General features: G+C 60.6%; 1 protein-coding gene across 1 annotated transcript in view; it reads left to right on the forward strand.

The window, feature by feature from the left end:
* UNC13A (unc-13 homolog A) overlaps nt 1-21,849 on the forward strand; it is a 37,828-nt gene that overhangs the window by 11,151 nt on the left and 4,828 nt on the right. The window contains exons 15-46 of the mRNA XM_029963902.1: nt 224-229; nt 528-599; nt 1,454-1,673; nt 2,182-2,409; nt 2,657-2,798; nt 3,168-3,337; nt 4,263-4,378; nt 4,483-4,646; nt 5,358-5,508; nt 7,657-7,725; nt 7,855-7,944; nt 8,103-8,237; nt 8,527-8,660; nt 9,101-9,186; nt 9,429-9,555; nt 9,635-9,731; nt 9,852-9,995; nt 10,827-10,910; nt 11,197-11,274; nt 11,555-11,643; nt 11,757-11,909; nt 12,059-12,182; nt 13,644-13,649; nt 15,357-15,395; nt 16,418-16,447; nt 17,580-17,636; nt 17,846-17,926; nt 18,019-18,166; nt 19,302-19,358; nt 20,669-20,761; nt 20,832-20,991; nt 21,566-21,846. Of these exons, the coding sequence (XP_029819762.1) occupies nt 224-229; nt 528-599; nt 1,454-1,673; nt 2,182-2,409; nt 2,657-2,798; nt 3,168-3,337; nt 4,263-4,378; nt 4,483-4,646; nt 5,358-5,508; nt 7,657-7,725; nt 7,855-7,944; nt 8,103-8,237; nt 8,527-8,660; nt 9,101-9,186; nt 9,429-9,555; nt 9,635-9,731; nt 9,852-9,995; nt 10,827-10,910; nt 11,197-11,274; nt 11,555-11,643; nt 11,757-11,909; nt 12,059-12,182; nt 13,644-13,649; nt 15,357-15,395; nt 16,418-16,447; nt 17,580-17,636; nt 17,846-17,926; nt 18,019-18,166; nt 19,302-19,358; nt 20,669-20,761; nt 20,832-20,991; nt 21,566-21,846 (3,631 nt within the window). The remainder of the gene's footprint in view (nt 1-223; nt 230-527; nt 600-1,453; nt 1,674-2,181; nt 2,410-2,656; nt 2,799-3,167; nt 3,338-4,262; nt 4,379-4,482; nt 4,647-5,357; nt 5,509-7,656; nt 7,726-7,854; nt 7,945-8,102; nt 8,238-8,526; nt 8,661-9,100; nt 9,187-9,428; nt 9,556-9,634; nt 9,732-9,851; nt 9,996-10,826; nt 10,911-11,196; nt 11,275-11,554; nt 11,644-11,756; nt 11,910-12,058; nt 12,183-13,643; nt 13,650-15,356; nt 15,396-16,417; nt 16,448-17,579; nt 17,637-17,845; nt 17,927-18,018; nt 18,167-19,301; nt 19,359-20,668; nt 20,762-20,831; nt 20,992-21,565; nt 21,847-21,849) is intronic.

Here is a 21,849-nt window from a genome sequence, read left to right on the forward strand (position 1 = left end):
GGGGGCAGTGGGCAGGGTTTGAGGGGGCTGCTTCCTTTCCCTGCTGGATTTGCAGGCTGCAGCCAGTGCTGGGCTTGAGGACACAGTCCCTCCCACCCAGTGCTGGGTGAAGGGGGAGCGTTGCCCCCATCCCAACTGGTTCTGTTGAGGAAGGGGCTCTCCTGGGAAGTGTTTGCACTAATGGCCTTTTTATTCCCCCCTTGCTGGCCCTGGCTGCCCACAGGCCATGGTAAGTGCCCCCCACCCCATCTCCCCAGGGGTTTCAGACACATGTTGAGAGGCTCTGCCCTGCTGGGGCTGAACTGGGAATGCCACAGGCTGCTGAACTGGTTCCAGTCCCACTGCACAGCAATGCTGGCATCACTGGGAGCTGGGCTGTCCCCTCTGCCCCCGAATGCAGCCAGGAGCCCTCCCTGGCTGGGGCTGGGGTCTGTCCTGGGTGTTCTACAGCCACTGGGACCCCAAAGGAGTGCAGGAGGGTCCCTCCATGCTCTGCTGGATTTGGGAACTCTGTTTCTTTCCCACAGTCCCTGGTCCAGTCCAGGAAAGCGGGAATCACATCTGCCCTGGCCTCGAGCACCTTGAACAATGAGGAGCTGGTAGGTGCTGGGGTGGGCTGGGGTGGAGGTGGTCATGGGGGGTGGCTGAGCCTCAGGGGCTGGGCCAGCAGTGAAAGTGCAGGGTGTGTGCCACACCAGTGTCCTCTGGCAACGCCAGAGCAGCTGAGTATAGAATCATGGCATCATTGATCTTGGAAAAGACTGTTACCGGTGTATTTTGGTGCTGAAAAAAAAATCTCCAGGAGCAGTTAATTAGGGGTGAGATAAGAAAGGGTTTATTTGCCAAGGCTAAGATGTTACAGGACGTGCGCCGGCCGTGCCTGAGAGGTTACATTTTATAATATCATCCATCCAATCCCAAATATCCCACCCTTTGGCCTTTCCTCTTGACTGCCCTGGGTCCACCCCCTTGAAATGAGTCTGGGGTGTATTTTGGGACCCCCTCTTCATCCCATCTTTGTCTTCATCAGAGCACAAAGGGTACATAGTTACCCAATTCCTCACCGTATTCTGTGGTTTAGGCCCAGATATGCTGTTCTGTCAACTGTCTAGGCCTTGCCTTGACAAAAGACTAAACACTCTGCTGTATTCAGAAGCAGGATTGATATGGGGAGCATAGAATGGGGTAAGAGGGTTAGGGAATGTATAAACAAGGGAAAGGAACAAGGGACAAGGGGGGGAAGGTTGCTGCTTTTAAAACTTACTTATAAAACTTACAATTCTTACAAATATTAGAAAAATAAAATAAAAAAACATTAGGGGCTTAAGGCATCAAGACCTTTAAGATCACCAAGTGCAACCATCAACCCACCACCGCCAACCCGTGTCCTCAAGTGCCACCCCCTGCCCTGCCTGAGCCTTTCTCCCCCCTTCTCTCTCCTGTCCCTGCACAGAAAAACCATGTTTACAAGAAGACCCTGCAAGCCTTAGTGTACCCCATCTCCTGCACGACGCCCCACAACTTCGAGGTGTGGACGGCCACCACCCCCACCTACTGCTACGAGTGCGAGGGGCTCCTGTGGGGCATCGCCCGGCAGGGCATGCGCTGCGCCGAGTGCGGCGTCAAGTGCCACGAGAAGTGCCAGGACCTGCTCAACGCCGACTGCCTGCAGAGTAAGGACACAAGCCTTGTCCCTTCTGCCCTTGGAGAGGGAGGATGGAGCAGCCCCTGCCCTGAGCGTGGGAGAAGTGGTGGGCAGGGCAGATCTGTGCTGGGAAGGGGGTAGGGCCCTCCAGGTTTGAATTAATTAATGCATAGAATCGCAGAATGGTGGAATTGTCAAGGTTGGAAAAGACCTTTAACATCAACAAGTCCAACTGTCAATCCATCACCGTTGTGGTCACCACTGAACTATGTCCTCAAGTGCCACATTCACACCTTTTTTATACACTTCCAGGGATGGTGACTCCACCACTGCCCTGGGCAGCCTGTGCCAATGCTTGACAACCCTTTCTATGAAGAAATTTTTTCCTAATATCCAACCTAAACCTCCCCTGGTGCAACTTGAGGCTGTTTCCTCCTGTCCCCAAGCCCATCATGCCCACTTGAGAGAGCTCTGTGGTCTCTCCCGGATACCACCTGCATCCCCACCCCATCTCACCCATGGCTGTCCTCTCCCAGGAGCAGCAGAGAAGAGCTCCAAGCACGGAGCAGAGGACCGGACCCAGAACATCATCATGGTGCTCAAGGACCGCATGAAGATCCGGGAGCGCAACAAGCCGGAGATATTTGAGCTGATCCAGGAGGTGTTTGGGGTCAACAAGACCACACACACACAGCAGATGAAGGCAGTGAAGCAGAGTGTCCTGGACGGCACCTCCAAATGGTCGGCCAAGATCAGCATCACGGGTAGGCAGCTGCCCTCTTTGGACATGGGGACGAGGCTGTTCCCAGCACAAGGATGCTGCATGGCCCAACCCCTCATCCTGCCGAGCAGCTTCAGCCCCTGGGGCTCTGTGGGGGCACAGGTGCCTGTTTTGGGGGTCTTGGTGTGGCTGTGGCACTGATTTCTCTCTCTGTCTGTTCTCTCTGCCATGTGTGCCGTGCCTGTGCCGTGTGTGGATGGGTGTGCATCCCGTGCCGTGCTGTGCTGCAGTGGTTTGTGCCCAGGGCCTGCAAGCAAAGGATAAGACAGGTTCCAGTGACCCCTATGTCACTGTCCAGGTTGGAAAGACAAAAAAAAGGACTAAAACTATCTACGGCAATCTCAACCCAGTCTGGGAGGAGAATTTCCATTTGTAAGTTCACCCCCAGTCCCCTCATCTGCCTGCATTGCTGTGCTGGGCTGTGCTGGCTGTCAGCATGTCCCTTTGGAGTGGGGGAGCCAGCTGGGCCTCGTCCTGCCCCCACTCAGGGTGGAGGGGGGTGCTGGGGTCCCTCAGGGTGCTGTTTTTGTGCCATGGAGGGTTGGGCTCCAGAGGCTGATCCCGGCTGTGCTGGGACTGCGCTGAGCCAGCTGGGGAGGGTTGGTGCCCCCAGGTCTGCCCTCTTCCCTAGTTCCTGCCCTGTGTGGGGGTGGTCCCTCTTGTTTAGGGAAACAGAGGATGGGGAAAAGCTGGAAAGGTTTCCCTGCTCATCCCAGGGCTTGCTCCTTCTCGCCTCCCCAGTGAGTGCCATAACTCCTCTGACCGCATCAAGGTCCGTGTGTGGGACGAAGACGACGACATCAAATCCCGCGTCAAGCAGCGCTTCAAGAGGGAATCCGACGACTTCCTGGGCCAGACCATCATCGAGGTCCGGACCCTGAGCGGGGAGATGGACGTCTGGTACAACCTCGGTAAACATCTCCCCGACACAGCCTGAGACCCCTGCCCTGTGCCCTGGGGGGGGTGACACAGCCTGGCCAGGCTGGGACCCCAGCCCTGGGCTGCACAGGGACAACACACAACAGCCTGGCCAGTGGACGCAGCCTGGGCTCCAAGGGACAACACAGCGCTGGCCAGGCTGGGACCGCCAGCCGCGTGGGCGCAACAGGGACGAACACAGCCTGGCCAGGCTGGGACCCCAGCCCTGGGCTCCAGAGGGACAACACAGCCTGGCCAGGCTGGGACCCCAGCCCTGGGCTCCAGAGGGACGTGCTACAAGCCCTGGCCTGAAGGGCTATAGCACCAGTAATATAAATGTAACTATTAAAAAAAATTATATAATAAATATATACAATAAGTATACAAATATAAATATCTATTTCAACATAAAAATTTATATAAATGTATACAAATATATTTTTATAAATTTATATAAATATAATCACAGCAGTTGTGGATCAAGGGGTGAACTTGATGATCTCAGAGGTCCCTTCCAACCCAGCTGATTCTATGATTTTATATATAGATATAATATTATAAATAATTTTTAAATATATAAAAAAACATCTCCTATCAGAAGCCATTGGGATCAAGTGTTTTCCCAGGGTCATTTGCAGAACCTTTAGCCCAGGAGGGCTGGAGTATCAGCCCTCTGCAGAGGGGAAACTGAGGCACAGAGAGGCCACATCTCTAGTGTCTGGAGATGTGGCCAAATCCCTCTCTTCAGTACCTTGGTGGCACTGTGCCCTGGCCTGGCTGCACATGGTACTGGGTGTCCACCCAGCTCTGGCCCTCAGAGACCCTCTGTCCTGGAGCATTCTGCCCCTCCTTGGGGCCAGGAGTGAGCAGGTTGGTCTGGGGAAGCCTCACACCTCGTCCCCCTCCTGTGCCCCACAGACAAGCGGACAGATAAGTCGGCGGTGTCGGGGGCCATCCGGCTGCACATCAGCGTGGAGATCAAAGGCGAGGAGAAGGTGGCTCCCTACCACGTCCAGTACACCTGCCTGCACGAGGTGAGCGGCCCAGGCAGGCATGGGGGGGCACGGCCCCTACCCCAGCGATGCCACCCTGCCACCACCGGCCCTGGAGACCTGACGGGACTCATTTGTACCCCCAGAACCTGTTCCACTTTGTGACGGATTTGCAAAACAACGGAGTGGTGAAGATCCCCGACGCCAAGGGGGACGATGCCTGGAAGGTGTACTTTGATGAGACGGCACAGGAGATCGTGGACGAGTTTGCCATGCGCTACGGGGTGGAGTCCATCTACCAGGCCATGACGTGAGTCACCTGCCCTCCACCAGGCTCGGGGGGGCTGTGCCAGCCTTGAGAGGGGATCACTGTCCCCATCATCCTCCTCTACTGCCATTGGCACCCACCTCCCTGCCACGGGTCAGACTTGCCCCAAACCTGTGCCCATCCCTCCCCTTCTCAATGCACTGTGGCACAGACTCACCTCAAGTCCTGAGGGCACCATGTCAGATCTAAAGCTGTTGGAGAGTGTCCAAAGGAGGGACACAGAGCTGGAGATGGATCTGGAGGGGAAGGGTCTGAGGAGCAGCTGAGGGCACTCGGCTGGTTCAGCTGGAGCAGAGGAGACTGAGGGGAGACTCCTCGGGGGCTGCAGCTCCTGCCGAGGGGAGGCGGAGGGGCAGGGACTGAGCTCTGCTCTGGGACCAGGGACAGGACCCAGGGAAGGGCTGGAGCTGTGCCAGGGGGGTTGGGATGGATCTCAGGGAAAGGTTCTTCCCCCACAGGGTGCTGGGGCACTGCCCAGGCTCCCCAGGGCAGTGGGCACGGCCCCAAGGCTGCCAGAGCTCCAGGAGCGTTTGGACAACGCTCTGAGGGCCAGGGTGGGATTGTTGGGGTGTTTGTGCAGGGCCAGGGGTTGGACTGGATGATCCTTGTGGGTCCCTTCCAGCTCAGGATATGGCCCTGAGCCCATATGCCCTCCCATGGCCCTATGCCCTCACCTTCCCCCTCTCTCCACAGCCATTTTGCCTGCCTCTCCTCCAAGTACATGTGCCCGGGGGTGCCAGCAGTGATGAGCACCCTGCTCGCCAACATCAACGCCTACTATGCCCACACCACGGCCTCCACCAACGTCAACGCCTCCGACCGCTTTGCCGCCTCCAATTTCGGGGTAAGTCCGATGGTGCGTAAACACTCTTTCCTTCTTCTCTCTTTTCTTTGGGAGGGGGTGGGGGGCTCGGGGAGAAAACGAGCCGTGCAAAACACCCTGCTCCAAACTGCAGCCAGGCAGCAGCGAGCGGGGGGCCATCCCCTGCTTGCCCCAAAAATCATCCCACTCCCGTTTTTCAGGAAGGAAAAGAGCCACCGCCTTCCTGGGAGAAGGGCTAAATTTGCTCCCTGAATTATTGTGGGAGCCTGAGCGGATCGGGATATTGGGTGGCAGCGTGGCAGGAGGGGGAATGCCTTGGTGGTAAAATCAGAAGCAGGTGGCCAGGAGCCACCGCTGCAGCTCATGGGGAGTTTTGCACGGCCTCGTGCACTTTGGGTGACCCCGGGCCTGCCACAAACACATCCAGCTGTGCCAGCACCCACTGGGTGCCTTTGAGGGCGAGTTTGTGGCAGGGCCGGGTGCCCCTTGGGGATACGGGTGAAGAGGGGCTGAGCTCTCGCCTCGGCTCCCCCCGTGCCATCCCAGAGCAGGAGCTGCTTGTTCTGGGTGCACACGGGTCGAGCCGGGGTCAGTGCCCAGCCCGGGGTGTAGCAAGGAGCTGGGTAGCCAGGGACACAGCCAGGGCCGAGCACAGCTCCGGGCAGCTTTGGCTCACCTCCCCGCTCCATTGCAGGGGGTAGCTAGAGCCGAGCGAGCTGTGCCTCCGGATCGCACAGGAGGAGGAAACCGTACCAAAAGAACCGCCTTTTCTCTGACGTGGAGGGTTTTAAAAACTTGTCTCTTTCTCTTTTTTTAAGAGAGCCTAAGGTTGGGTCCTAAATTGTGCCGGCCGTGTCGCTTTGAACCTGAGTAGCTCCCGTCGTGTCAGTGTTAGTGCTCCGCCGTTCCTCGGGTGTTCCGGGGACCAGCACGGTCCCGGCCCCGGGCCTGGCTGGGCCGGTCCCGGGGGCGAGTGCCGAAGTTTTGCGGTGGCCAGCGCAGGCTGCGGGCACGGCCGAGCCGCAGCTGGGCGGGCGCGGGACTCGCTGCCCCGCCCCGTCCCCGGGTCCTGTCCCCCAGGGCTCGCAGCGCTGCTCCGGGCTCTCCGGAGCCCCGCGGGTCAGCCCTGACCCCGTACAGCCGGTGCTGGGGGGAACCCAGGGCTCTCGTGGGAGGCCCACGGGGTTGTGCAAAGCCTCTCCCCAGCAGGATGCAAAGGGAAATGACCCCTGACAGCGATTTGGGGCAGTTATTGGGAAGAAATTCTTCCCTGTCAGGGTGGTGAGAAACAGGCACAGGTTGCCCAGAGAGGTGGTGATTTCCAGGGTTTCATCCCTGGAAGTGTTCCAGGACAGGTTGGACAGGGCCCTGAGCAACCTGATCTAGTGAAAGGTGTCCTGCCCATGGCAGGGGTGGAATGAGATGGCCTTTAAGGTCCCTCCCAACCCAAACCAGTCTGTGACTCTGATTGGTTGCTTTGCCCTCAGCTCTGACCCCCAATCCGATCTGCAGCCCAAGGTGGGATTTGTGTCCCCCTGCCCTGCACTCCCTGGGTGGGAGCTGGGCTGAGCTGAACTAAAGCCCCTCAGCCCCAAAGGAGACCACCCACCTGGGGTGTTCCCTGCCCACATTCCTCAATGCAGCCCAGTGGGGAGAGCCAGGAGCCCATGGAGGTGTCCAGCTTCTGAAGATGGGCTACCACTGCAAGCCCTTTCCCTGTCCTTTTTCCTGAGCTCTTGGAAAGCCTCAATCCAGGGGCTACAGATCCTGCACCCACTCTCCCAGCTCTTGCCCTGAGGTGGTCCAGTGGTCAGGGCAGACAGAACAGCCTGTCACCCCCCAGCAGTGACTGCCAGCACAGGGGACACACGTGGTGTCACCTCTCTGTCCTACACCACACCCGGCGTGACCGCACCCCGGGAGCCGCCGAGGGCTTCGAGCGAGCCCCGGCCAGCAGCGAGGACCGGCTCTGCTCTGCCGGCACACCCTGCCCTGCAGGGCTTGGATTCAGGCAGGAGGGAAGGAAGGGCAGCAGGACAGCAGGAAGGAGAGAGATGAGCCGGGAGCAGCGGGGGCTGGGCCGGGAGCAGAGAGAGCCAGGGGCGGGGGGAGGGGGTCGGGCTCTGCCGCCTTTCCCCCGTTTACCTGCCCTGGGGCGTTTCTCCGCAGAAAGACCGATTCGTCAAACTCCTGGACCAGCTGCACAACTCCCTGCGCATCGACCTCTCCATGTACCGGGTAAGGTGCCTGCCCTGCCTCGGTTCCCCCGCCTGGCTGATAAAGTCTGACACAACAGCGGGCTTGTTTCCTCCCCCTCACTCTCCCCTGTGAGAGTTTTGTGGGCAACGCCCCCTCTTTTTTTCCCAGAACAACTTCCCTGCCAGCAGTCCCGAGCGGCTGCAGGATCTCAAGTCCACGGTTGATTTGCTGACCAGCATCACCTTCTTTCGGATGAAGGTACTGCTGGGGCCCCACTTGCCCCGTGTTTGGGGGGGATCTGACTCTCACTGGCCCTGGTTCTTTGGGGGTTGAGGTCACTCTGGCCCGTGGTGCCCCTGCGTGGGTTGCTGGGGGTGTGGGTCTGCCCCCAACGCCACTCCCTCCCTGCATTCCAGGTCCAGGAGCTGCAGAGCCCCCCACGAGCCAGCCAGGTGGTGAAGGACTGTGTGAAGGCCTGTCTCAACTCCACCTACGAGTACATCTTCAACAACTGCCACGAGCTCTACAGCCGCGAGTACCAGACGGACCCAGTGCGTGGGGCAGGGGGGGTGCTGGGCAATGACCTTCCCCATCCCCTGCCCTTCTCCTTTTCCCAGTGCTCCTGCTCCCTCTCCAGAGCACTCAGCCCGGTGCAGAATGAGTCCCTAATCTTGGGCAGGGCTTAAAGCTCCAAAGCTGCAGGGTTGAGACCACAAGAGACAAGATGGGGGCTGTGTGGGCCTCCAGGGTGTTCCCTCCTGTCTCATTGTTAGCTCTGACACAAATCTGAGCCCTGCAGGTGGGGTGACTGGAGTCTCCCCTGTGTCCTCATCCCTCCAGACTAAGAAAGGCGAGGTGCCCCCTGAGGAGCAGGGCCCCAGCATCAAAAACCTGGATTTCTGGTCCAAGCTCATCACCCTGATCGTCTCCATTATTGAGGAGGACAAGAACTCCTACACACCCTGCCTGAACCAGTGAGTAGGTGCTGGGGAAGGGGATCCTGCTGCACCCAGAGGGGATGCCCCCATGGAGGCAGTGGGAACCTGAGGCCTTTGGAAGTGGGTGTATAACACCCATTCTACAGATGAGAAAGCTGAGGCAGGTGGGAAGTGTGTGGGGGATGTCTCTCCATGTGGAAGGCTGGTCTGGCTTGTGTTCATAGCCTCAAGCTCTGCCAGGAGAGGTTCAGGTTGAACATGAGGAAGAATTCATGGAAAAGGGTTGTTAAGCATTGGAAGGGGCTGCCCAGGGTGGAGTCACCATCCCTGGAAGCGTTCAAGGAACAAGTGTATGTGGCACTTAGTGCCATGGTCTAGTTGACAAGGTGGTGATCAGGCAAAGGTTGGACTCAGTGGTCTTGAAGGTCTTCTCCAACCTAAATGATTTTGTGATCCACATTCTCCCCTCGCCCCAGATTCCCCCAGGAACTGAACGTGGGGAAGATCAGCGCTGAGGTGATGTGGAACCTCTTTGCTCAGGACATGAAGTATGCGATGGAGGGTGAGTCCCCCCCCACCCCGAGCCAGCAGGGGAACCAGACAGGAGCCACCCTCTGCTCCCACCTCACCTGTTCCCTGGGCAAACCCATCTCCCCTCCTCATCAACACCATGCCCAGCTCCAATGCCCCCCAGGAAGCATTTCCACCTTCCCCCTGTTAACCTGGCATCCCTGGAGCTGCCCCTGGGGAGCTTCCCCCCCAGGCTTGGGGCTCAGAGTGACCCCCACACCCTTCCCTGTGCAGAGCACGAGAAGCACCGGCTGTGCAAGAGCGCAGACTACATGAACCTGCACTTCAAGGTGAAGTGGCTGTACAACGAGTACGTCACCGAGCTGCCCTCCTTCAAGACCCGCGTGCCCGAGTACCCCGCGTGAGTGCAGCCCTGGGGGCAGGGGGGGGCTGGCACCCCGGGGGCTGGAGGCCTCACCACGGGTGGGTTTCCCTTCCAGCTGGTTCGAGCCCTTCGTTATCCAGTGGCTGGATGAGAACGAAGAGGTGTCACGGGATTTCCTGCACGGAGCGCTGGAGCGGGACAAGAAGGACGGGGTAGGAATGGCTGGAGCTGCAGCTGGGGGCCAGGGGGCTCGTTCTTTGATGCCAAGTGTGTCTTCACGGGGCCAAAATCTCGTCCCTGCCTCCTGCTGACGCCGCCTCTTGCTCCCACAGTTCCAGCAGACATCAGAGCACGCCCTCTTCTCCTGCTCCGTGGTGGATGTCTTCTCCCAGCTCAACCAGAGCTTCGAGATCATCAAGAAGCTGGAGTGCCCCGACCCTCAAATTGTTGGGCACTACATGCGGAGGTTTGCCAAGGTGGGTGGCTTGGTGGGGGTCATCAGCACCTCTGGGACCCCAGTCCCAGCCCTGCCCGGGGCTCCTGGGCTCTCTGTGACACCTCCATCCAGCTTTGACAGGGGCACAGGGCACAGAATGTGCTCCCTCTGACAGCCAATGTACCACCAACATGCCCTGGAACACTCTCAGCTTTTCTAGCACAGAAGATTAATTAATGAATAGCTAATTAATCAGTTATTTGGTTAATTGATATAGATTAATTAAAACTGGCTTGCTGCAATGTGCGAGGGAGTTACATGCAGGCTTGGTGTGCTGGTGATGAAGCTGCCCATGGAGACCAGATGTGCTGGATCTGGCTTCCAGTGGCTGTGTCCATGTGGCTCCTGGCACATGAACATGAGCCAGGTGTGCCCATGTGGCCAAGGAGGGCAAGGGCACCTGGCTTGTACCAGCCACAGTGTGTCCAGCAGGGCCAGGGCAGTGACTGTCCCCATGTGCTGGCACTGCTGAGGCACCACCTCAAATCCTGGGGTCAATTTTGGGCCCCTCAGGACAAGAAAGACATTGAGGGGCTGGAGAGTGTCCATGTGGTGCTTGAGGATGTGGTTTAGTGGTGAACATGGCGGTGATGCTGGATTGATGGTTGGACTTGATGACCTTGAAGGGCTTTTCCAGCCTTAACGATTCTGTAATTCTGTGACCCATGGGACCAGAGAGTGAGGAGATCCCAGGGTTTTATCCAGGCCTGGAGTTGTTTCACTGCTGTGGGACTGATGGTTTCCTTCTCTCCATCCTTCCCCATCCCTGCTGCTGTCTGGGTGCCTTGGTTGCTGCCCTGTTTGGCTGCAGACCATCAGCAATGTGCTGCTCCAGTACGCCGAGATCATCTCCAAGGATTTTGCCTCGTACTGCTCCAAGGAGAAGGAGAAAGTGGTGACGTATCTCCCCTCTGCTTGTCAGCTGCCTGGTGCTGCTGGGCAGGACTGTACCCACACAGTGACCCCAGCTGTCCCCTCAGCCCCAGAGTGGGTCCCCCTGACGTGGTCCTGCCCTTGGTCCCTTCCTGGCAGTCCCTGACGTGCTGCCAGGGTGTGCCATCACTCTGTGCCATCGCTGTCCTTATGTCCCCCAGTGCAGGGTGGGAGGGTCCTGGGGCCATGGGCAACTGTCCCAGCCATGTTTGTTGGTGCTGATTCTCTTCTCCATCCCACCCCTCCAGCCCTGCATTCTGATGAACAACATTCAGCAGCTCCGTGTCCAGCTGGAGAAAATGTTTGAAGCCATGGGTGGAAAGGAGGTGCGTACTGGGGGGCTCCAGGAGAGACCCCTGTGGAGGGGCAGGATGATATCCTTCCCCCCAGAGGCAGCCCCTTCCCTGGTTCCCCAGTGCTGGGAGCAGACCCCAGTTCCTCACTCCTGTGTGGGATCACGCTGTGCCACCCCATGGCACCCAGCTCTGCCACCATGCTGGACTGGGATGGGCTTCACTCTGCCCAGGGGCACATGTGGGGTGCAGAGACCCCCACTAAGGCTGGTCTAGGGTTCCTGTCAACTTCTCCAACCTGTCCCTCCTCCAGCTGGACACAGAAGCCAGTGATATCCTCAAGGAACTGCAGGTGAAGCTCAACAACGTCCTGGATGATCTGAGCCGAGTCTTTGCCACCAGGTACCCCTGGGAGGAGAGGGCACGGGTGGGGGGCCACGGGGAGGTGTGGGGGTCCAGGAGCTGTGGCTGGGGGCTCTGTGGGGGTTGTTGAGCCTGTGTGTTGTGGCCCCCAGTTTCCAGCCACACATCGAGGAGTGTGTGAAGCAGATGGGGGACATCCTGGGCCAGGTGAAGGGCACCGGCAACGTCCCCGCCAGCACCTGCAGCAGCGTCGCGCAGGACGCCGACAACGTCCTGCAGCCCATCATGGACCTCCTGGACAGCAAGTGAGTGTGGGGGGCTACAGGGACCCCCACCCTCCCCAGCGCCCCTCCTGACCTGCTCCAGGAGTGTGGGGGACATGCAGGGTCGGGGTGTTCGGGAAGAGTTGATGTGGAGTGCTGTGGGGTCCTCCAGCCCTGTCTCCTCTCCACAGCCTGACGCTCTTCGCCAAGATCTGCGAGAAGACGGTGCTGAAGCGGGTGCTGAAGGAGCTCTGGAAGCTGGTGATGAACACCATGGAGAAGACCATCGTCCTACCCCCGCTCACGGACCAGACGGTGAGTGATGGGGACAGAGAGCAGGGACCCTGAGACACTGGTGACCCACTGGGGCCAGTGTGGGACATTGCTGGCCAGGGGGCCCTCACTGGCTGCTGAGGGCACTCTGTGGGCCTCCTCAGACTTGTACCCAGCTCCTGGCCAGGGAAGGGATGGAAGAGAGAAAGGTGCCCCAGGTGCCAGTGCAGCCCAGCAGCCTCTTGGCTGGCTTTGCCAAAGCACCTTCCTGCCACCTCCATTGTGGCACCAAGAGGGAACACTGGTCCTTTCCTCTCCATCCTTTCCTCAGAGCTGGGGCAGTGTCCCATCAGCACTGGCTGTGGGCACGGTCTCTGCCAGGAGGTGAATCCAGAGGCTCCCGGAGTGTGAGGAGCCACTACCTGTCAGCCTTGCTGTGGGGCTAGGGGGTTTCACAGAGCTGGGGATGCTGTGGGGATAGGGGTCATGTCCCCCAGCAGAGCTGGACTCTTCCTTGCCCCTGGGTGCTCTAAGGGAGCAAAGCAAACCCAGGGAATGGTGCCTCCTGAGAGGGAGGTTCCTACAGGCTCTGAGGCTCCGTGTCACATTGCTGTTTGTGTGCCCCAGACTGCATCTTGAGGCTTCCTGGGGTGGTTCTCTCGAGGTCAGGCAGGGAAGGGTGACACCAAGGGCTCTGACCCAGCCACACACCTGTCCCTGTCACTCTTTGGTGGCTTTTTTCACTGTTGCAAAGCTGGGCTCAGGCTCTTCCTTGGAGTTTCTGGAGCCACCAGCCTTTCTGTCGGCTCTCTGGGGCTGTGGGACTGCTGTGCTGTGTCTGGGAGGGAGGGTGCAGTGGTGACCTGTCAGCCCTCAGTGGTGCCACCTCACTGGCACCTTGTCACAGCCCAGAGCCTGGCTCGGGTCAGCCCCATATCACTCCTGGCTGGGCCAACACATCCTTGGCCAAATGGTGTCACTGCCCTCATCCCAGTCCCCATCCCAGTCCCTTCCCAGCTGTGTTCTGGAGGCCATGGGCCCTGTGCTGAGAGCACAGAAGGGGGCATGGACATGTGGCTCTGTTGGGTGATTTTCCTGAGAGATGTCAGGAAACCTTGGAGGAAGCCATGCTGGGGCTGGTCCCTAGGGCAGGGGACAGCCTGCCCAAGTGGCCCTGGGGGTACCTGTCAGGGCTGAGTGTCGAGTGGGGGTACCTGGAGCGGAGACCCCCTGGGGCAAAGCCCCCTCCCCACATTCAGGAGGGCCTGGAGAGATGGGGATGGGGCCCCTGTGGGGGCTGTGGAGAGATGTGATGTGGTGGCAGGGCAGCGACACTCAGTGCTGTTGCACCTCAGATGGGGGACACCCCTGGCTCTGGCAGGGGTGGGGGGCACCCAGGGCTTGCTGTGGGGCAGCAGGGACTGGGGAGGATGGAGGAGGAGGGGGCCGACACTCACATCACGGTTGTTCTCTCCAATTGCTCCTCTCGCCTCTCAATGGCAGATGATTGTAAGTACGGCAGCTCCCTGTCTGTCTGTCTGTCTGTCCGCTCTGTGTCGGTCCTGGCCTCGCCGGTTTTTGTCTTGTGTGGCTGCCCTTGCCCTGCCCACAACCCTCCTTCGGCTCCTGACCTGGTCCAGCTCCGTGGTCCCCATCCCTGTGCTGCCCACCTGGCACTGGCTCCTGGCCGGCACTTGCCAGTGGGTGGGAAGGTCTTGGACAGACTCGCAGAGCCGGGGTGTGGGGAGGCACAGGGGCAGTGGTGGGGTGGGAGGGGATGGTGATGGGCAGTGCCACGGAACCAGGGACAGCCGAGCCCAGGCTGATCCTGCCTTGCTCTGTGCTCGGGGCAGAAAGGGCGCTGGAGGCACGAGCAGGGAGTGGTGTGTGCCGGGAGTCAGGGCTGCTCTTCCTTCCCCTCGTGCCTCAGTTTCCCCTCGAGGCCCTGGCTGGGGTCTGGCTGTGGTGGGGTGAGGGCAGAGGAGGATCTTGGTGGTCCCTGCCCAGGTGCTCAGTGGTGGGTCAGGCTGCTGGCACGAGTTGTGGGGCTCCTTCCCTGCCCAGGATATGACCCTGGGAGCCTGGACTCCCAGTTCCCTCCTCGGCATCGCTGCTGGGTCCTTGCATGGCTTTGACTGAGCAGTTTCCTTCTGTCCTCTTCTGACCAGTCTGTGGCCATGGGCAAGGGAAAGGCAATTCCATCCCCAGTCCTACCCCCAGCCCTGCTGTGACTCAGGCACCTGTACAGGAAGAGCAGTGGGGTTGGGAGCCAGTGGTTGGGTGCTGGTGCCAATTCCTGAGGGGGCAGATACTCCCTTGCTGTCCCCCAACACCTTTTGTGTCCAACAGCAGCATTTGGAGAGGCTCTGGGGGCAGCCTGGGGCTGAGCCTCCCCTCAGACCTCGTGGGGACCCAATGTCCCAGCCTTGCTGAGGCTGTGGGGGATGGGATAGGGTCAGCTCTGTGTACCAGCTCCTCTTGTTCACCCATGACCCTGTGCCAGGGCCAGAGCCCCTTCTGGCAGCCCTGCTTGGCCCTACCTCTGCTGCTTGTGCCTCTTGAGGCTTCCCAGCCAGCTGACTCCCTGATCCCACCTCCTGATTCTGACGTGCCCCAGCCCACCCTGAGACCCCCCCATGGCACTGCTGCCTCGTCTCACACCGTTTCTCTTGCCTGGGCCAGTGTGGGGTTGTCAGTGGGCCCAGCCCTGCACAGACCAGTGCTCTGTGTGCCAAACCCAAACCCAGCTCCCCCTCCCTGCTCCCTTCCCAGTGCTGGGAGCACCTGCCAGAGCTGGAGCAGGATGTGGGGGCACCAGAGCCTGCCCACACACAGCTGGCCCCTGCCCCCCTGTATCCCACGGAGGACCATCCCTTGGGGGCTCAGCATCTCTGTATCCTGGCAGGGACCAGCTCCAGGGTGTGGGGACCAGTTCAGTGCAACATCCTGTATTCCAGTGGGGACCACTTGGTCCAGCATCCCGATGACACCAGTCCCTCACTGATTCTCCCAGTGGGGACCAGTGCCCCATATCCCAGTATCCCAGTGGGTCCCACCAGGGCCCAATCCCCCCACTGGCTGTTTTTTAGGAGCTCGGGATGTCTCTGCCACCAGCTTGTGGCCATGCCCTGTGCCCAGCCTTGCCCTGTCCCCCCCTGTGTCCTGTGCCACGCTGTCCCCCCACCCCACACTCAACCTCTGACATTGCTTCTACAGGGCACGCTCTTGAGAAAACATGGCAAGGGGACAGAGAAGGTAAATAGCTGTGGGCTCCGTGTGTGTCACCGCCCCGGGGCCACACCCGTGGCCTCACAGCCGCCTGCTGTGGAGGTCCAGGCTTGTCTGTGCTTCCTCTGTCGTGCTGTCTGGATGTGGTGTCGTGGTGGGGTGTGCTGTGTTGTGTGCAGGTGGGGGACAGTCACCCGTTCTGTGTCACCCAGGGTAGGGAACGGGTGCTGTGTGGTGTTTGCCCCCATGGGGGGGACATGGGGTGTCACCCATCCCTGTGATGGGGATGTGGGGTGTCACCCATCCCCACAGGGGACGTGTGGGGTGTCACCCATCCCCCTGGGGGACACTGCCCCACAGTCCTCAGCACCCTCCAGCTGCCTGGCTGGGAATGTGAGGGGATGGGGTCCTCAGCATGGGGGGCTCAGGAAGAGGGGACCCCCAATGCTGGGCCATGCTGGGCTCACTGAGGGCCCTGGGGCTGCTGAGATCCCCTGGATCTCTGAGCTTGCTCCTCCCTCCTGCTCAGGGGGGCCCATCAGGGCTTGCTGAGCCCCCAGCCTTGCCCCAAGGGCTTTCTCCAGCACGTGGGCTCTTGCCCTATCTGGGAGCTCCTCACCACAGGGTGAGGGCCCAGCACTGCCCCCCCAGTCTGCCTGCTTCCCAAATCCTGGGTCTTGGGAAGAGCTATGCCAGCATCCGTCTGGGCAGTGCCTGCAGCTCCCCCTCCTCTCCTGGGGGACACTGGCTCCTGCCCAGTGTGCTGAGTGTGCTGGGAGAGCTGATTCCCTCTGATTTCCCAGCCCCAGGCAATGTGGGGAGCAAACCTGCCCTCCCTGCCAGGAGAAACCTGGCACACTCATCACCAGCCCGGGGCTGAGCCTTTGCAGGAGTGAACTGGTGCCAAAGCAGTGGCACCAGCGGAGAGCTGGGCACAGCCAGAGGAGAGCACAGGGCCAGAGCCCAGGGCTGGAGGATGTGGGGGGCCTGGAGCTGTGGCTCAGAGCTGCTGGGGCCACCAGTAACTGTCCCTTGCTGTTCTCTTCCAGAGCAGGGTGAAGCTGCCCAGTCACACTGAAGTAAGGACATGGCTCTTCTGCTCCCCACTTGGCACTGCTCCCTCCTCTCGCCTCCTCCCTGTCCCTTGTCCCCTGCGCTCTGGCTTGGGGGGCCCCAGCTCAGAACAGTGTCCTGTTGTGCTCTGTTGGGGGACACCAGTGTCCCCAGCTCCCAGCCCGTCCGCCAGCTGGGGGAGATGGGGACATCGAGGGTGGGATTAATGGGACAGAACTGGGTGGGCGGGGGAGTGAGCACAAAGGGTTCATGGGAAGGGGTGAAAAATGAGGGCACAGAGGGGGCTGACCCCTGCAGGTGGTACTGGATAGTGAGAGAGATGGCGGGACTGCTTTGTTGAGAAGGACTGGAGCTACTGGTGCCGGGAGAGGGAAGGTGGTGCTCCAGTTTAACCAGTTGCATTTGCACACTGGAGGAGTTGAGAAGGGGAGCTTGTGCTCAGCCTGGTGAGGGGTGCCAGCTCAGGGAGGTGAGTGGGATCTGCCCGTGCCACGGGGCTGCCACAGCAGTGGGTCCCATGGGGTGACTTCCTGGCCCCTGCCACGATGGGGGCACAGGGCAGGCGAAGGCAGCCTGGTTCCCTGGGATCCCTGGGGTGCCCAGGGGCTGGGAGCCTCTCTGGGACTGGGCATGGGTCCAGGTGCCAGGGGGGTGTGTGCTGGCTGCCAGCACTGCAGGGTACAGGCTGTGTCCTCCCCGTGCCCACTGTCCCCTGCACTCGCTCTCTGCTCCCGCCATGTCCGGTGTCCGTGCGGTCAGTGCCGTGCCCTGCCAGGCTCTGCTGGCTTCAGAAGCAGGTGCTTGGAGCACAGGGAGCAGGATGGAACCCTTAGGCCAAGCTTCTTGTGCTGAGCAGAGCATGAGGACCCTGATGCCAGCGTGATGTCCTGCCCTGTGGTCCCCAGGCCCCCAGCCTGTGCTGAGAACTCGGGCTGAGATGGGGCTGCCAGTCCTGTGTCACCTTTCTGGCCTGAGTGGTGGCACCTGAGGCTCTCCAAGGAGCACTGGCCGGTCCCCTGGAGCCTGGGGGAGCCCCTGGAGCTGCAAGAAACTTCTGGCACGACGTGCCCAGCCTGGCCATGGCACCCCCAGCCCGGCTGCTCACGGGAGCCGTCCCTGTCTCTTTGCTCTCTGCAGGGCACCCAGATGATTTTCAACGCAGCCAAGGAGCTGGGGCAGCTCTCCAAGCTGAAGGTGAGGGTTGGGGGGCTGGGCTGGGGGTCTCCAAGCTGAAGGTGAGGGCTGGGCTGGGGGAGCTGGGTTCCTCTCTGTGCTGGGTGGCACTGTGCAGGTTGGCAGTGCCACTGCTGCAAGGGCCCCTCCAGTGCCCACTTGCTGATATGTCTGGCGTGGGGGGAGCGGGGTCCTGGTGCTGTGCTGAGAGCAGGATTCATGCCCCCCAGGACCACATGGTGCGGGAGGAAGCCAAGAGCCTGACCCCGAAGCAGTGTGCCGTGGTGGAGCTGGCACTGGACACCATCAAGGTGAGGACACTGGGGGGCTCAGGGTGCCCCCGGGGCTCTGACCCTGAGGCACAGCAGAAGCACTGAGCATCCTGAGCCATCTCCCCCTCCAGCAATACTTCCACGCCGGCGGGGTGGGGCTCAAGAAGACGTTCCTGGAGAAGAGCCCGGACCTGCAGTCTCTGCGCTATGCCCTGTCCCTCTACACCCAGGCCACGGACCTGCTCATCAAAACCTTCGTGCAGACCCAGTCCTCACAGGGTAGGACACACTGCCCTGCCCCACCTGGGCCCACAGCCCCCCCCACGGGCTCGGCTGCCCCAAGGCCTGGGCCCTGCCTTGCCTCTGTCCCAGCGGGGTCCCAGCCAGGCCCACAGCAGGGGCAGGGATGGGTGGGAAGGGAAGGGCTTTTCCTCCCATGGTTTGCAGGTGAACTGGGGCCATGGGTGCCCTGTGGCAGCCTGGCACTCCCCAGTCTCCACCAGCAAAAGGAGTGTGTCCCCAGTGCCAGGGCGTGGCTGGGCTGGCACAGAAATGGGGCCTGTGGGTGGGGGGAAGGTCACCCTCTGGCCAGGTGTCACGGTGTTTGTCCCCTCTGGATGGCCCCTGTCACCCAGCACAGACCAGTCACAGGGTCCACTGGATCCAGATGCTGTGCCAGGGCCTGTCCTGGGCACTCTGGGTACCCACCCCCCCGATTTGGCATCTGGGGTGCCAGGTGTATCTCCCCGTCCCTGTCCTGCGTGGTGCAGGGTGCTGGGCACTCTCCAGGGCAGAATCACCCCTCAGCTCTAAACACTGCCCTTTATTTTGTCCCTTGGCTGCTTGAGGAGGGGCCTGAGATGCTCGATGGTGGTCAGAGGCCACCGCAGAGTGCCCCAGCCAGGCTTGTCTGCGTCCTCGGGGAGTGGGACGTGCGTTTGCTGTCCGTGAGTCTCCTGCAAAGGACGTCTGTCCTGTCTGTGCCTCCTGTACCAGCCATGTTGGGGGCATGGGGTTGGGTCTGGTGGGTGCCAGCACCCCTGGGTGTAACCTGGCCCCAGGACCCCGGGCTTGGAGCTGGGGGTGCCTGGCACTCCTGTGTCGCTGCAGTGTTGTCCGGGTGCTTGGCCGTCCGTCTGTCTGCGAGATCTGATCTCTCTTTCTCTCTCTTTGTTTTCTCCCCCCTCCCTCACTGTTCCTGTTCCCCATGCACATCATCTCCTCCCTTCTCCCTTCTTCTTCATCTCCTCCCTCCTCTCTTCCTCTTCATCTCCTCCCTCCTCTCTTCTTCTTCATCTCCTCCCTCCTCTCTTCTTCTTCATCTCCTCCCTCCTCTCTTGGTTTTCATCTCCTTCCTCCTCTCTTTGTGGACTCCGTGCTGTGTCTCTGTCTCTTTCTCTCTCCTTCCCACTAGTTCATGGTGGGAAAGGGATTAGGTTTACCCTTAGTGAAGAGATTTATCCTGAGAAGGGTACGTGTGCTACTCGCCCGCCCCTGCCCCTGCCTGCTGCCGGCCTGGGCTAGTAACAGTCCCCAGCCCAGCATCCCTGGCCTTGGGGACCCCCAATGCGGGCAGAGCCGGAGCCCACCACCCCCAGACTCCCGCTCCCAGGGCTGCTTTGGGGTGAATTTGGAGGAAACTGTGCTCAGCCACATTGGCCACCCCCAGAGCGGGTTGGGGGCTGTCCCCACGGGAATGGGGGTGTCTGTCTGCACACTCTGGGCTCCCCACATTGTCCCCAGTGCTACCACCTGGGGGTGGGTGGGCACCCACCATGACCTCCCCTGGGGACATGTGGCCCAAGGGGGGGCCGTGCCACGACCCTGTCCTCCTCCTGCCCACCCTGCTGCCAGAAGGACCATTACTAGCCTTGCTCCGGCGCGCTCCTGGGCGAATCAAGCCCGACCCCATGGGCCCCGCTGCTTGCCTCCATCACACCGGCCGCCAGGGGGGCAGGGACTGTACCCCTGCCCTTGGGCCTCCCATGCCAGGACACGCCCACTGCCCGCCTCCATCAGGCCTCCATCATCCCGCCCTCAAGCTGTGCTCGGGTGCCAGGGGGATGGACAGGAGTGTGCCATCGCCAGCCTCCACCCCGACCTGGCACCCTCCGTAACACGTGGGGACGTGTCCTCCTTCCACTGGTTTTCCTGCCCTGGGAGCTTTCTGCTGAGCCCTGTTTGATCTCCGTGGCCCCGTGGGACCCACAGAGCCTGTCCCTCTGCCTTGCCCCCTCCTTCACCCGTGGGTGCATGCACAGCTCTCGGGGGGGATGGGGTGGGCTGAGCTGTTGGTCGCAGGTCACCCCACTTCCCCAGGCTCGGGGACCCCAGGGCTTGACGTGGTCTCTGGCATGGAGGGGTATGGGGGGCAGGGCAGCCTTGAGACCCTGGTAGGGCCATGGATGCCCTGATGGGGTCCCTCCTGCCTGGTGCTGTGCCCATGCACTGTCCTCCCTCTGTACCCAGAGCAGGGGGAGCTGGACCACTGTCCTCTGCCCCATCCCAGCCAGGCCCCTCAGCCCTGCCTGGGCAAGGGGGGTTCAGTGGACCCTGTGGACTTGGCAGAGTCAGCCTGGTGCCGGGGATGTCCTGCCATGTCCATGCATCCACACTGCTGTGCCCACAACCAGTGGCAGAGGCCACTTTGGGACAAACCCCACTGCCCACCCCTTCCCGCCCCGTGGTGGGTGACCTGCCTCCTCCAGTGGGGTTGGTGGTGGGCAGGGGACATCAGGGACACCTTGAAGCCAGACCCTCACATCTCCCTGTGTCACGCAGGCTCTGGTGTGGAGGACCCCGTTGGGGAGGTGTCGATCCACGTGGAGCTCATCACCCACCCTGGCACTGGCGAGCACAAAGTCACCGTCAAAGGTGGGTTCTGCTGGCCAGGGGGCTGGCAGGTGACAGTGCCCCCTGAGCCTCACCTGTCCCCTCCCCGCAGTGGTGGCTGCAAATGACCTCAAGTGGCAGACGTCGGGCATCTTCCGGCCCTTCATCGAGGTCAACATCATCGGGCCCCACCTCAGCGACAAGAAGAGGAAATTCGCCACCAAATCCAAGAACAACAGTTGGGCCCCCAAGTACAACGAGAGCTTCCAGTTGTGAGTGGCACCATGGGCTGGGGGTGTGGGGACAGGCTGGGGGATGTGCCTCCAGCATGTGAGGACCTCCTGGGGTTTGCCAGTGAGTTTGCTCATCCCCCCCCCCAGGATGTTTTAGGTGTTTCCTCATTGGTAGAAGCGTTGCCCAAAATTGGAGAAATAATTCTCTGAACCATTTTGAGTATAGAAAGGTAGAAAGCACTTCTTTGATTGTGGTGCCTTTGGTGCACAGAATATGTTGCACACCCACAGTATAGGGTGTGCAATGGACTACCATCTAATTATAGTATTTGGACGTTTCCTCACTGGTTACACTCAGCCCCAAAACTGCCCATCCCCTCGCCCCACCCTCACCACACCTCCTGAATTTGAGTTGGCGGTCCCAAAACGAGCACCCTTTTCCCCCAGTCCTCGTCATCTCTGTCCCTCTTGGAACAGCACTTGAATAAGGGGGTGGGGGAAAGGAAAAGAGGAAAAGGCTTCTTTTGGGCAGCGGGGAGGCAGCAGAGCCGGGGAAGGATGGAAGTGTGACCTCTCCCCCGTGCCAACCCTGCCCCTCCCTTGCCCTCCCCAGCACGCTGGGCACGGAGACAGGCCCGGAGTGCTACGAGCTGCAGGTGTGTGTGAAGGATTACTGCTTCGCCCGCGAGGACCGCACGGTGGGCATCGCCGTGCTGCAGCTGCGGGACATCCTGCAGCGCCCCGGCTGTGCCTGCTGGCTGCCCCTGGGCCGCCGCATCCACATGGACGACACCGGGCTCACCGTGCTCCGCATCCTGTCCCAGCGCAACAACGACGACGTGGCCAAGGAGTTCGTCAAGCTCAAGTCGGACACGCGCTCGGCCGAGGAGGGCAGCA

This window comes from Manacus vitellinus, unplaced genomic scaffold (assembly GCF_001715985.3).
Source record: "Manacus vitellinus isolate BGI_N305 unplaced genomic scaffold, ASM171598v3 scaffold_64_pilon, whole genome shotgun sequence".
Classification (NCBI taxonomy): Eukaryota; Metazoa; Chordata; class Aves; order Passeriformes; family Pipridae; genus Manacus; species Manacus vitellinus.